General features: G+C 33.5%; 3 protein-coding genes across 3 annotated transcripts; 1 reads left to right on the top strand and 2 right to left on the bottom strand.

The window, feature by feature from the left end:
* Positions 1–3,305: 3,305 nt before the first annotated feature.
* On the bottom strand, positions 3,306–4,301 carry LOC122594777. Its single transcript, XM_043767120.1, has 3 exons — positions 4,237–4,301; positions 4,077–4,148; positions 3,306–3,996 (listed from the first exon to the last, which is right to left on the bottom strand). Exons 1-3 carry the CDS (start codon positions 4,299–4,301, stop codon positions 3,306–3,308), a joined length of 828 nt encoding a protein of 275 aa, XP_043623055.1.
* Positions 4,302–4,395: 94 nt separating this feature from the next.
* On the bottom strand, positions 4,396–5,636 carry LOC122594761. Its single transcript, XM_043767119.1, has 3 exons — positions 5,521–5,636; positions 4,591–4,875; positions 4,396–4,474 (listed from the first exon to the last, which is right to left on the bottom strand). Exons 1-3 carry the CDS (start codon positions 5,634–5,636, stop codon positions 4,396–4,398), a joined length of 480 nt encoding a protein of 159 aa, XP_043623054.1.
* Positions 5,637–12,095: 6,459 nt separating this feature from the next.
* Positions 12,096–14,363, top strand: LOC122591614 (flotillin-like protein 4). The gene is made up of 3 exons (XM_043763876.1): positions 12,096–12,702; positions 12,847–13,215; positions 13,664–14,363. The coding sequence occupies exons 1-3, from the start codon at positions 12,145–12,147 to the stop codon at positions 14,162–14,164; spliced, it is 1,428 nt and encodes a 475-aa protein (XP_043619811.1). The 5' UTR covers positions 12,096–12,144; the 3' UTR covers positions 14,165–14,363.
* The last annotated feature ends 380 nt before the right edge of the window (positions 14,364–14,743 follow it).

The following is a 14,743-nucleotide window of genomic DNA, read 5'->3' as shown; positions in this document are numbered from 1 at the left end:
CAGATATTAGCCATTATTAGCGCTTAAAAATCGCTTTTATTATGTTCCAAGAATCGTCATCAAATTAATGAAAGGGAAAAAGAGGGAAAAGTCGTTTATTTGTTTAAAGTGGTTAGGAATTGAACTTAAGTTGCAACCTTTCCATACAATGAAGGAACACATTATATGGGACTATTATTTATTTTTGAGTATAAGATAAGATATAAATATTGGAGAGGTCTTTGTAGAGTAAATATAGATTAGTTGAGCTTGGTAAACAATTTTTTCTTCTTAACTATAGCTTTAGTAGTGTATCTTCTTAATTAATAAATTAGATATAGTTATAAGAGTATTTACGTACTCACTGGTTTTAATTTATACTTAGATATTATATTTATTAGTAATTATGTGTATAAACTCACTCTACGAGTATCAATTGGCTCTGCCTTTTAGACATATCAACACAAAAAACAAAAAAAAAACACTATACACACATATGTACCTTCGTTATATGCCTTGCAAGAATGTAATCAATACCCATCGAGCTTACACGTACACGAAAATGGTAATGTTTTGAAAAAGGCAGAATTCATCAATTTGAAAGTCGCTACCCGAATAATTAAAGGTGCCTCAAGCAAAAATAATTATAAAGTTTTATCGACCTAGAAAAGATGCTTGAAAAACAACATGACCTAAAAGGAACAAGTACATAAATGTTCTAAGAAATAAACTCATTTAGTTAATTAGGGGGCCTTTAATCACTTTCAAAACAATTTTTTGATTTGTCATGATGATGACTACGAAAAATAACAACTTAGAGAGAATTCTAACATATCAAAAATATGATAGAAAATCTAATATATTACTATGATAATTTTGTATAACCTTTGATTCATAAAAACAAGTAACAGTACTCGGTAGTCGGTACATGACGACTTGATGATTGTGAAACCCGTATGGCCGGGCCGTATCTTTGACCCATCATGGATTAATGAATATCAGCCTTTTGGGCTACTTAATTCCCCATAGGAGCCCACGAACAAATGGTAATTTGGCTAGACAAATTAAACCATCAATCAATAACTACACCGGTACAAATTAAGATAGGATGATATATCAAATTCCGGAGTAATACATACATAAAACGCTTTTTTAACATGCTTGATTGTTTTTACTCAGTTATACATGTCGTAAAAGTTTTTGATTTTATCCATCATAAAATTGATAATAACTTTATGTTTTATTCATTGGATTGGATGCCACATGACTAATTTTTATAGCCCTTTAATAGTTTTTTGAAGCATATAAGCTAAGTACATCTTATATTTATTAGTTTTGTAATAGTAAGTAAAAGTACCAATTAAAAAACATGGTATGCAAATTAAATGAATGATTTACAAGCTCGGAGAGGGGGAGGGTGCAAAACCAGTTGTGAGGCCCTCCCTAATATCTTCATCGCAATTATAGAAACATTCACATGAAAAACTGCCCGATTGTGATCGCTTGCAAACTCCATTGCCATTGTGCTTTATATAACATAGTTCACCACACTCAAAAAGTTTACAATCACTCGTATTTTTGCTCAATATCTCAACGCATCTTTTTTGTGCATTAACCATTGACGCTGTAGCTACATAAAAAAAAGAAATATGTTATGTGAATACATACTAAATAATTAAATAATCACAATAAGTAAGCAAATACATTAATATTAAATAAAATGATATGTATACAAACAAAATTAGTCAACATTATTTACGGGTCCTTTGGTAATGTATATGCAATATGCACATGCCAATGCATAGGTAGGGCTGTCAATTTCGACCCAACCCGAAAAAAATCAGGTTAGGGTTGAGTATTTTTGACCCACCAACCCGTCAACCCGCCAACCTGATTTTTTCTGGGTTGGGTCTGGGTTGGGTTGTTGGGTTGTCAGGTCGACCCGCCAACCCAATATCTTTAAAATAATTGAATTATATATAATAGTTCATACTCCACATTACACTAATTCATACGTCATATTCTCATTTTTTATATTTCTAACCTAAAGTAACTTCAAACATGAAATAAAAGGAGGATTCAAAATTCTGTGAGATGATAAGTTTGTTAACTTTGTGCCAAGTATTAACAATACCCTCGTATTTCTTTCTTTTTTGTACCATTTGTTTTCGGCTTACACCATCAATGATAAAGCTTTATATTGGTTGATTTATTTCATTTTATATTTATATTTATATATATTTATGCAGCATAGGTATGTTATCCTTTAAAAAAATTATGCATGTAGAAATTTTATTATGTAAATTAATTAAATCTCGTTTTTTACATAAAATTAAATGGATTAAAATTTGCATAATATAATATGGTTTTCCGATAATGAAAGCTGAATTTTAATATAAAAGCTTAAATGTTAACTAACTAAGCAGAAATATCGATTTATCTTAACACAAATAACCACCAAAGATGTACGTGGGCAGACCTGCGGAAACAATGGAAGAGCATCAAACAATACTTGTAGCTGGCCATATATTTTTTTTACTCAAATTCTCACACAACCGTCTTTAATTTAACCTGGAACTTCCGAAACGATATGTTATATGTACCCTTAAGTTTATTATAGCCATGGTCGTTTAAATAGATGAAATACCATTAATGGATTATTTCCGTTTCCATTATTTTGTATGGTAAAATTGTGTTGTGTAGGGATTAAATAGCTTTAAAATTGTGTTGTGTAGGTAAAATTGTGTTGGTTATGCACATATACGTAGTACTAGTTATCAACGATTAATGATTGAATGGTAAAAAAAACATATACAACAACAACAGCAGGACTCAATCCATGCGCGGGGTATAGGGGAGGTATGCTGTAGACAGTCTTACCTTTACACAAAGGTAGAGAGACTGCTTCCATAGGGACCTCCGGCCACAGAGGAGTGCAAGACGGAATTATTTAAAAGGAGTAAACCGATATTATTAGAGTCTTAAAGTATGATCTAGTAATAAATCATACAATATATAAAATTGTAAATCGAAAATTATCAATCATGTCTAAAACCAATATTAAAGTAACCTTTTATAATTTTTATAATCTTTGTAATGTTTCACTTTTCTTATAAGTAAAACAACGATTAGGGGTTACGAATTGTTTCCACCTTTGTTTATTTTGTTAAGACATATCTTAAAAATATATTAAAGTGACACCGGTTCTGCTAATAGATTTGATTCGCAAAACTAAATGACCGGTTAAAAGAAACAGAAGTTAGCCATTTATCACTTTACATTTTTAAAAAAAAAAAAACCCAGAAGTTGCCATACAAGAGATTGATTCACATATCCTTCCCCCGTCCGCTTCTACTAACTATTGTTCTTGAATACACCCGATGTCTCCTTTCCCTCCCGTAAATCACCCAAAAAACAAGCGAAAACATCACCGCACATGACACCATCAACAGCCCGATATAAATCCAGTCAAGATAACGCGTTAGCCCAGGACAATGATCACGCGATATGTCAGTAAATGTATGTCTAACAAAAGTGCAATCTTGTAATTCAATCAAAAATGGCCCGTATAGGTACAACGAGTAGCCAAGTTCAATTGCAGCTGACATTTGTCTATACGACTCAGGAGTTAGTCGGCCTGTAGTAGTGCACACTTGGGTCGATGAAACATGACAAACGTATTGACTGTAGACCTTTGTGGCCTCACTCAAGGGTACTTCATTTTGTTCACATGTTCTGTTAGTGAAATCCGGGTTGAATGGGTTGCACAGGGTTGGCATCATCGGGCCAGATTGATTGAAGTAGAGTGGCGCAAAGTCAGGTGGGAAATTGCTATTTGTGACATTTCTTATGACTTGGTTGATCACATTTGTGAGTTGAACCGTGACTTCTTTGGTCCTTAGTAAGCTCTCCTGAGCCGTGGCATTGTCTACACATGGAAGGATATCGTCTAGAGTTGTATGAGCTGTTGGGTTCTCGACCCACTGGTTCATTGCCTCGCAGCTGTCTGCAGTCACACTATTGATACCAAGATATATACAAGTCAAGACATGCAATTTCTGATACATATATCTTCACTCTGTAAAAAAAGAACTTACTTATGTAGGCAGAGGAACACGCCGCATAAAATAAACGTTATGGTCACAAAAGCCCATCCAAACAACACCAATCTGCAAAGGTTTTAGTGTTTATCGATCTTTTCATATATAAAACATATCTTAAATATGATCTGGTAGCGAAAATCACATTTTCACTCACGTGTAAACCATACATTGCAGACCAAGGATCGAAAATACTGCAAAGAAACACTGAAAAAACGTCATTCAGTAGTCAATAGATAAGAAAAATGAGGATAAATTGAACAAGAAACAAACTTTGATCAAAAGCTCAAAACTTTATTTTAGATATACCATGGGGTTAGAATCGAAAGAACTTACTGAATCCAAGAAACGTCCATAAGAGCATCACCGCAGCTATAACAATTAACGCTATTCTTCTACAATAACACATACGTATAAAACACATGATCAATGACAGAAATTTACAATTTTGTCGCTAGTTAGATAATTGTATCAAACTAGTCGCGGGTAGGGGTATAATTAATTAACTTACACACTTTCAAGAAGATCATGAATGTCTTCTTTATTGTCTTTGGTTCTTTCAGAAAGTTGAATAGCCGAGGCATTAAGCTTTGTTTGTATTTCTCCGATGTCAGCTTGAACATCAACAGGCAAGAACACCTGTGCCACGGTTACTTTCTTAGCGGCATCAAGATCATCAGACACGTTACGTAGCCTCTGAGCAGTTATATCGGCTTGATGCACAATATATTTCAATGTTTTTGTTGTAGTTTGGTGAAATTTCCCCTGTCCCGTGTATAATATAATGCATCCTACACTGAAAAGTAACGATTTTTATGAAGAACAATAATTCAGGTTTTTAGGAAAATTAGTAAAAAAGGGGATTTGAAATTAAATAATGGTAATTAATTAATTACATTGCCATAATGGTGAAGAGAATTAGAAGAATGAGAGATAGAGTGTAGGCGGTTTTGGAATAGCCGTAAGGTTCTGCTTTTCGGCAACAACAGTAGCTGAAGAATATTAATGATAAGAATATACCAAAGATCACGAACCAGGCAGCAGCCACCACGAAGAAGGGTGCAGCCGTGAATGCCACAGACTACATGCATTGTAATTCAAGGGTTAAATAGAACATGTGCTAATAAATTCTGTACAAGCTAGCAACACACACACATATATATATATATGCATGCAAACATGAGTATATATATATGATGATCACAATATTTAAACTGTCAATCTATTAGATGTTCTTTGAAACTCGAAATGAAAAATGTTGTTTGCAGTATATGGTTTTGGGTTCTTTCTATTTTTGGATGATGGTATATCTGTTATTTTGGCTATGTCAAATCAGGATTTAAGGTTTTTAATGATCAATTTCCATCTTCACAGCAAAATAATTCGATCATTTGAAGGAATATTATAAATAAATCTTGAAGTATGATTTGAAGAAACATACAGCCCAATAATGGCGTTCTTTGATGTTCCATCCACCTCTATATATGTTGAATTTATCAAGAGGATCTTTTCTTCTTGTTCTTTCTTGAGCCAACACAAGTGATGATCCATTCCCATTCTTTTGTTCATTACCAATAAGAAACCTTTTCTTCCCCACCAAATCTCCATATTTTATTTTTCCTACATAATTGACCAAACCCACATACAATCATATTTAAAATTTCACAGCCAAAAAAAAGAAAAAAAAAAAACTCATTTTCTTTGTAATAGAAAATAAGAGCAACCTGAAGTGTGCCTTGATTTTGAGATGGTAAAATAAGGTTCTGCATTTGATAGATAGAAAAAAAGGGTAAGAAAAAGAAGGAGAAATGAAAATGGGCATGAAATCTTTTTTAGCATTATGGCAATAAAAGATGTGTTTTTTGGGGGTTGTATCAAGATGGTGTGCTTTCAACAACACACTTGAGCCATACAAAATTATTTGAGGGCCGAAATTTGTTCCTAAAAAATATATACTTTTTGTAAGGATTGGCATGATGTAATGAAATGAAGGTGTTTTTTCTTTAATGTACGCACACATTGTGTGTTATGAACTATGAAGAACATAGAAATAGAGTGTGAGAGAAATACAAGGAATTTAAGAAACTGTGTGGAATTGGAAGTGTTCAAATTGTCTGAAACCAGTGAAAAAAGTTTAGTGACAAAACAGATCCCTTACCTTTAAAAAGTTTGCAATCTCATGTTATCTTCCCTTTCAAATCACTCTCTTGTTTTTGATAATGTTACATTATATTATGGGTGTTTGATCTTGCTTTAAAGTTTAAGTACTCTACAAATAATTTTCTTTGTTGGAACTATTCAACTATTCCATCAATCCATCCTCCAAAGTACAAATATAGGATAGTTATCAACGAAACTAACTTTAATCTCTGCTAAAAAAAAATTAGCCATGAAATAAAAAACGGATTTATATACATGTTACAAAAAATCAATTTGTAATATTCCAGTTAACTTTAATCTTTGCGAACAAAACGCCTCCTTAGGGTGTGTTTGATTGTAGTGACATGAAATAGCATCATTCAGCTAAGTAATTTGAAAATTATAGTGTCTATTGGTAGAAAATAAAAAATAAGTTTAATTACAAGATATACTTTTTCATATTTTTATAATTTCTTATAAAACAAATATATATATATATATATATATATATATATATATATATATATATATAGGATTTATTTTTTAATAATCTCAAAAAATTTAAAAAAACGTTGAATATCGTAAAATAATAAAATTTTATAAAGAAAGAGGAATTATTTGTGAATATCGTAAAATAATAAAAATGAAAAATATATTATATGTTGGATACTTATAAAGTTCTAAGTATTTATTAAATCTAAAAAAACTCAAAATGGATAGACTTAAAATGGGTTTATGTTTGAAGTCTAGCTTGGGCCTACAATAAATTGAAGTTTCGAACCAGCGATGCCATATCTATATTGATTGGTTTTACTTAATGGGCTTTTGATACTGGAGTTCATACAGTCATACTTGCTCAGCTTCAAACCATCTTTTGTGATTTTTATTTATTTTTTATTTTTTAAAAAGTGTGGATCACGTAAGAGGATCTAGCTTACGGTTTTTTAATCGGGCTAGCGTAAGAGAGCCCCCTCACCCTCAATACCTAGTAGGAAGAAAAACTCTCAACTAAACCGTCCGAAAACACGACATTCAATTAGGATAAAACCTTGTCATCTCTGCAGGACTCAAACCTGGTTCAATGGAGTACTCAAATCTTTTGTAAGTTGTAACATGTATTTCCTTCTTATGCATCGCCAGACGACAGGCGCCCAGGCACAGCACCCCATGCGTCCATTCCCCTTAAAAGTTAAACTGCAAATATGTTCGAATCAAGTAGGTTAAAGAATTAAGATAAACATTTTTTTAAAATTCAACTATAATTTTCCTTTAAAACAATAAAAAGTATTTAACACAACATGAAAAGTTTGGGAGTATTAAATAAAGTATTTAACTTTTTTTAAAAATTCCACTTTAATAATGCTTATAAAGATATGCTCAAAGACATAAAATCGCAAATATACGGTAAATTATGAAGGGGTGGTTGACAACTTACGAAAAGTTTGACATATTTTCAATTAATGAAAACATACCACATCAAAAGATGCCCAATGATGAGAGACCAACTTGTCAAAATTTGTAAGTCAAAGTATTAAGGCATGAGAGTTAAACAAAAACCCAAAATCATTTTTGCATTTCGATTTCTCGCTCCATCAACACAGAATGGAAATTTGGTTGTTGACGCCGCATATCAATCTGGGCTGGGCTTCTTTATTTGAATGGACCCAACAACTAAACAAAAAAACCCAACAGTTTTGGCATGCCAAGAATCTATACGTCAGGTTAATGCTGCCACCCCTTCACCCTAATAATATCCCTAGGAACTGTCAATTTTATTTCCGGTAATTACAGGAAACAAAAATTGAGTTGAAGTAACTCATGCATCTCACCTTGTTTTTGGAATCAAGTTAAAATCCCTTGGTTGATATCGGTTTCTCCTAATAATTTGTCTTTTAAACAATCAGTCTATAGATATATGCCTACAAATTCATCATATCATCTCGGGAAACAATTTTATCAAGTGTTTCTAGATCTTCAATATCGGAATTATAATCCATCATGTTATTGTCAATGAAATTTTATTGTTAATTAAGATTGATGTACATACAAATCTAAAGTCTTAAGGTAATTATTATAGACTTATAGTTAAAATGATAGTGTAGTGAATGAGTTTTTGGGTGGGATGGGTCGGTGGAGGAAATACAGAGAAACAAAAATAAAAAATTAATTATTTTGAAAATTGATATGAGTTTTTTTTAACAAAAACATTAATTCTTTTAAGCTGAAAAGGGGAGTACAAAAATTCACGTTCCTCATGCTTACTAGTAAACTGGCCAACACACTGAGGTCTGGATGTGTTCGGCCTAATACGTTATATTATACGTCGGCACCAATTCGTACTATACGTTACAGGTAGTATTATTTTTAATTCTACACCATGCTATGAGATTTTATATATGCGTCATACATTGTGAGCGTTTTTGGACTCGTTATTGATTTGTTATTATGTCATTCATTATTCTGATAAGAAATAAAAGAAAAATGTTTCTTTTTCTTTTACAGATTTTGTGAGTTCTAAACTAGTAATAAGTTAGTTATATATGTATTGAGGATATTGTTAGAAATTAATTATTAATCAGTTGATGACAAAGGTAATTTTTCGATACATATTAGACAACGTGAATGGAACATTGTGACCCTTCTTAGAAGGTACGTAGAAGATAATTTCTTTGAATAATAGTAGAAACATAGTGTACGGCATAGGTACGTTCAAGTGTTCAACAATGCAATTTTTTTTCCTTTTGTCATTTCTTATCGTCTTGTTTTACTTATCAATTCTTTGATATGATAGTTTTATTAGTTACTGAGAGATTCAGTACAAAAAATTGTACCCGAATCAAATCTTTCCAGATATATTACTCTTAATTTTTCATTTGTTAACAAAATTTGGATTGGAATTCACCAGAGTCAAATATTTGTTATATAAATAACCAAAAACTTGAAAATCAAGGAAAATAAAATATGAACTTAAGCGGCCAGCAGCCTAGCTAGTAAGCTAGCTACTAAACTGCATGATAGTAAATGGTGAGGTACTAGAAACGGTGGAACATCTATTTTGTGAATGTTGGGTAGCAGCAAAAGTGTGGTATGTAATTAGTAAATGGTGCAGATCATCTCCATTCTTTGTCTTTAATGTTAAAGACTTGTGGTATGTAATTAGTAAATGGTGCAGATCATCTCCATTCTTTGTCTTTAATGTTAAAGACTTGTTGGAATATCACAAGTACCAGGGATGCAGTAAAGAAGTGGCACAAACTATTAGAGGGATTATTATGATTAGTTGCTGGAACATTTGAAAGACAAGGAATGATATCAACTTCGAAGAAGACAAAAGAAATGTTATAAAGATTATTCAAAACATCAAAATGCTAGGATTTTTATAGTATAATACAAGGTCAAAAAACAAAAGTATATATTGGGATGATTGGTGTAAATTTACTTGTGTGTAAATTCTTGTAAATATTTACCGCTGGTGTTTTGCCAGGGTATGGACTAATAGAAACTTTACTTTAAAAAAAAAAAAAAAACCTAAACTGAATGATAATCCGTATAAAGTTGCTTACATTACGAGATATTAAGTCCTACACTATTTTGACAATAATACTTATTAAATTAATTTAAATAAGTTGACAAAGCTAAGAAGCAACCAATCGTACAAAATGGCTAAAATGATTGATTGATTTTTTAATCTGTCTTTCTAGAAAGCCTATATTTATCGTTCTGCCAATTGTTAGTTTCCCTTGCCACCAATGAATGCAACTATGCAACAAAAGTAAGGTTCCAAAATGTATGTAACATTGTTCTTGGAATTAACATACCTTGATTATGTAAGAACCAGCCTGTACGTAGATAGAATGCAACATTATTTTATTTATTCCTATATATCATTGATAACAAAATTCTACACATTTTCTATAACAAGAGTAATCTATCTTTATTTGCTCTTTGTTATACTAATGACTTATACTTGTGCATATATGATTTACAGATCGGAACCATGCATACAATGGATTTGTGACCAAATTGATGAAATGCATGTAGATTCCGTTCATTTTAAAATAACCATACATGAATTGAGTACCAATGGACTATAACTCAAATGTTATAGTCAATTGCTCTCTATAGTACAAGAATAAATCAAGGAATTGCTCTCTTAGTTGGCAAGAATGTAACTCGTTCAATGTTTGTAAATAGTTGTATATTCTTGTAATTCTGGCGGTCACTCCTTAATTTGAGTGTGTTGGCGAGTTTGTTAATAAAATTCTCTTTTAAAAAAACAACTCAAGTGTTAATTTTTTTAGAACATTAACTCAAGTGTTAATTAATTAATCACACCCTCAAAAGATTCCCATTAAATACATCACATTTAATGGGTACAAGTCCTCCTTCTAGTGTGCCTCATTGTATCAAGAGAATTGCCTTTCTCTAGCTTTCAACTCGGTCCAATAAACTCCGGGTCGATTGGGAAAAATGGAACTCCTTTAATCTATAGCTCTCATGATTCTTGTCTCAATCTCTGAATTTTATAACCTTTGTTTTTGTAACCGTTGTACTTTCTAGCAGCTCGCTAGTTTTTCATCAATAAAAGCCTTACCTTGAATGTTAAAAAAGAAAAATCAAGAGAATTGCCTATTAGCCCTAGGGCTGTCAATGGGTTCGGGTTGGCGGGTTGGTGGGTTGAAAAACTCCGACCCTAACCTAACCCACTAAAAGTTTCAGGTCAGAAATTTTAACCCTGACCCATAACCCGCCAACCCATGTGACCCGAGAAGCAAATATATATAAATATAAAATGGAATAAATCAACCAATATAAAGCTTTATCATTGATGGTGTAAGCTGAAAACGAAGGGTACAAAAAAGAATGAAATACGAGGGTATTGTTAATACTTGGCACAAAGTTAACAAACTTACCGCATCATCCTACATCACTTATCATCTCACATAATGTTGAATCCTCCTTTTATTTCATATTTGAAGTTACTTTAGGTTAGAAATATAAAAAATGAGAATATGACGTATGAATTAATGTAATGTGGAGTATGAACTATTATATATAATTCAATTATTTTAAAGATATTGGGTTGACGGGTTGACCTGACAACCCAACAACCCAACCCGGACCCAACCCAAAAAAAATACAGGTTGGTTGGTTGGCGGGTTGGTGGGTAGAAAATACTCAATCCTAACCTGATTTTTTTCGGGTTGGGTCGAAATTGATAGCGCTAATTAGCCCTATATATCATCACATTTTCCTAGTATTGTCCTTGCAAGCATTCACATTAAATACTTTAGTTTGACTTTTTCTTACCAATATGTCAACCAACAATTTCCTTGTGGTTTTGGAATCCTTGGAATATCAGCAAACCAGCGACTTATTAATGTTCATGAAATTGCACTGGAACTTCATTTCATTTAAGATATATGAAATTCTCTACCTCAGTTAACGATTGAAATACAAGAAAAATATTGTAAGTTAGAAAAATGCACCTTCACTGGTAATTGACTTTGACAAAATCCATGTCTAGAGCTTACGTTAACCAAGAATATTGGCGCTTATTCAGTTATTCGTTTAGAGTTTTTTTTTTTATAAAAAAAATACTCTTATTATTGTTTCTGAAATAATTCAATATCATAGATAAATTTGTTATATTATAGTGGTATAAATTATTAACAGGAATTCACATAGCTAGTACAAAACTTACCTATCACCATACTATAATGATTACAGACATATTTTAGAATCTGTTTATTACTTTCACCATTAACAGCAAGAAGGAAACTACCTGGAAATTTACGTTTGGATATCTATACTAATAATCTTATTATATGCAGCAAATAAATAAATATAAATTATAATTGTGTATATATAGCATTAACTTCCTATCCAACAGACCAACAGTACTAGCTACTATATATCTCCAGCCATGTACAGGGTAGCAAAGGCATCCGAGTATCTGGTGATTACCGGATTCGGGATCGATGACATCAAAATCGCTAAGAAAGCATGGGTACTTCCGGGCCAATCATCCTCTGTTTTCGACATCTCCCCAGTCAACTACACGTTCGAAGTTCAGGCAATGAGTGCCGAGAAACTTCCTTTCATCCTCCCTGCTGTGTTCACCATTGGTCCACGCTCCGACGATATGGAGAGTCTCCATAAATACGCCAAACTCATTTCTCCTCATGATAAGCTATCACACCATGTGAACGAGCTTGTCAAGGGGATCATCGAAGGGGAGACACGTGTCTTGGCTGCCTCCATGACCATGGAGGAAATTTTCAAAGGAACCAAGGAGTTTAAGCATGAGGTTTTCGGAAAAGTTCAGCTGGAACTTAATCAGTTCGGGTTGTGGATTTATAATGCTAATGTCAAACAATTGGTTGATGTTCCCGGACACGAGTACTTTTCGTATTTAGGACAAAAAACACAAATGGAGGCAGCAAATCAAGCCAGAGTTGATGTTTCCGAAGCCAAGATGAAGGTGATCGATTATCATAATTACCACTACTTTCCCGTGTTTTAAGTTCTAGCCTTCTGTATATAGTTTTCTAATCTTTATTGTTTATAGGTACTTTACTTATATAAAGGCCTATTATAAGATGATTTGAGTGTTTGATTGATGTAGGGTGAAATAGGATCGAAGCTAAGAGAAGGGCAAACGCTACAAAATGCAGCGAAGATTGATGCAGAAACGAGGATCATATCGACGCAGAGGCAAGGACAAGGGAAAAAGGAAGAGATAAAAGTGAAGACGGAGGTGAAGGTGTTCGAGAATGAAAGGGAGGCTGAAATTGCTAAAGCAAATGCAGAGTTGGCGATGAAGAAGGCCAAGTGGGCCAAAGATTCACAGGTGGCGGAAGTGGAGGCCAATAAGGCGGTGGCTTTGAGAGAGGCTGAGTTGCAGAAGGAGGTTGAGATCATGAATGCCTTGACTCAAACTGAAAAGCTTAAGGCTGAGTTCTTAAGTAAAGCCAGCGTTGAGTATGAAACAAAGGTAACCTCTATACAACTAAATACAGATTAGCCATATTCCTTTCTAGTATAAAATAACAGTTTCAACTGAACTACCTATGAATTGCTTAATATGGGTTATTTTTCCACAGCAAAACAAAATAAAAATCCTATAAATAGCAATATCAGTCAAATGGGCTAAACGGATTGAAGTACCCCAAACTATTTTTTATGCATACAAGATTCTAAGTTATGTTTTGTCTAAAAAATTAAGATAACTATAGCATCCCTGAAGTGAAAGATATACTGAAATATTCTGATCATATGTAACACATACACCAGTTATTTGTAAAAATTCATGCAACTTCAGACAAAAAGTGTTTTGGTTCAACTAAACACCACCATATTCTGACCGGTACAAAAAATACACAATTCATGACAATGTTAAAAAATTCGGAGACAGTTTACTCTAAGTTCTAATGTGAACAAAGGTTCAAGAAGCAAATTGGGAGCTCTACAAGAAGCAGAAGGCTGCAGAAGCAATTCTCTATGAGAAAGAAAAAGAAGCCGAGGCTCAAAAGGCAATAGCAGAGGCAGCATTCTACTCACGTCAACAAGTGGCGGATGGTGAGTTATATGCAAAACAAAAAGAGGCTGAAGGTCTTGTTGCTCTTGCCCAAGCCCAAGGTACCTACATTCGCACCCTTTTGGGTGCAATGGGAGGTAATTATGGAGCGTTAAGGGATTATTTAATGATCAATGGAGGAATGTATCAAGAAATCGCCAAGATTAATGGTGAGGCTGTTAGGGGACTGCAACCAAAGATTACAATTTGGACTGGAGCAAGTGGTGGAGGAGAGGGCGCTGATGGTGGTGGTGCTATGAAGGAAGTGGCCGGGGTGTATAAGATGTTGCCTCCATTGTTTAGCACAGTTCATGAGCAAACCGGAATGTTGCCACCAACTTGGATGGGCAAGATCTCTGAATCCTAGTTATTCAATAACTTCAAGCTCAGTTAAATGGTATCAATAAAATCTTACAGCAACTAAATAATGAATTCAAGTATCACAAGTGTGTAAAGTTAATTACTACGTTTTAAAATGATGTCTAATGTTGGACCTCGATCTGTTTGTAAGTAAGGCAATGTGTGTAAATCTTCTTATAATTTACTTGATATCGGATCGAGTAGCATATGTTTTTGTTGAATGCGATCACATATCTACACTCTTGTCTAATTGTCTTAGTGTTATTAGCAATAAATCTTAGAATGCCTCAGACTATTTTAAATGAATGCAGGAATTTTATTTAGACCGATCCCTCCAAATCATCGACAGAACTTAAACTGAGTTTCAAGTGGATTATGAATGTCTTTGCAAGATGCTAGAGAGATATTTACGAACACAAGTACCTTGTACTGACAAGGTTTCAGTCTGAGCCCGTGTGGAATACAACAACCTAGCTCCCCATCATCATCTTGATCCGAGCCCACAATCTCGGCCTGTCATCACCTCGGTCCAAGCCCATGTTGGCCAGACCCACCTCAACCCAACAATCTTGGCTTAGCATCATCT

The sequence above is a fragment of the Erigeron canadensis genome, chromosome 1 (assembly GCF_010389155.1).
Source record: "Erigeron canadensis isolate Cc75 chromosome 1, C_canadensis_v1, whole genome shotgun sequence".
Classification (NCBI taxonomy): Eukaryota; Viridiplantae; Streptophyta; class Magnoliopsida; order Asterales; family Asteraceae; genus Erigeron; species Erigeron canadensis.
Note: the sequence above shows the minus strand (reverse complement) of the source record. Positions and strands in the feature narration are given on the sequence as shown.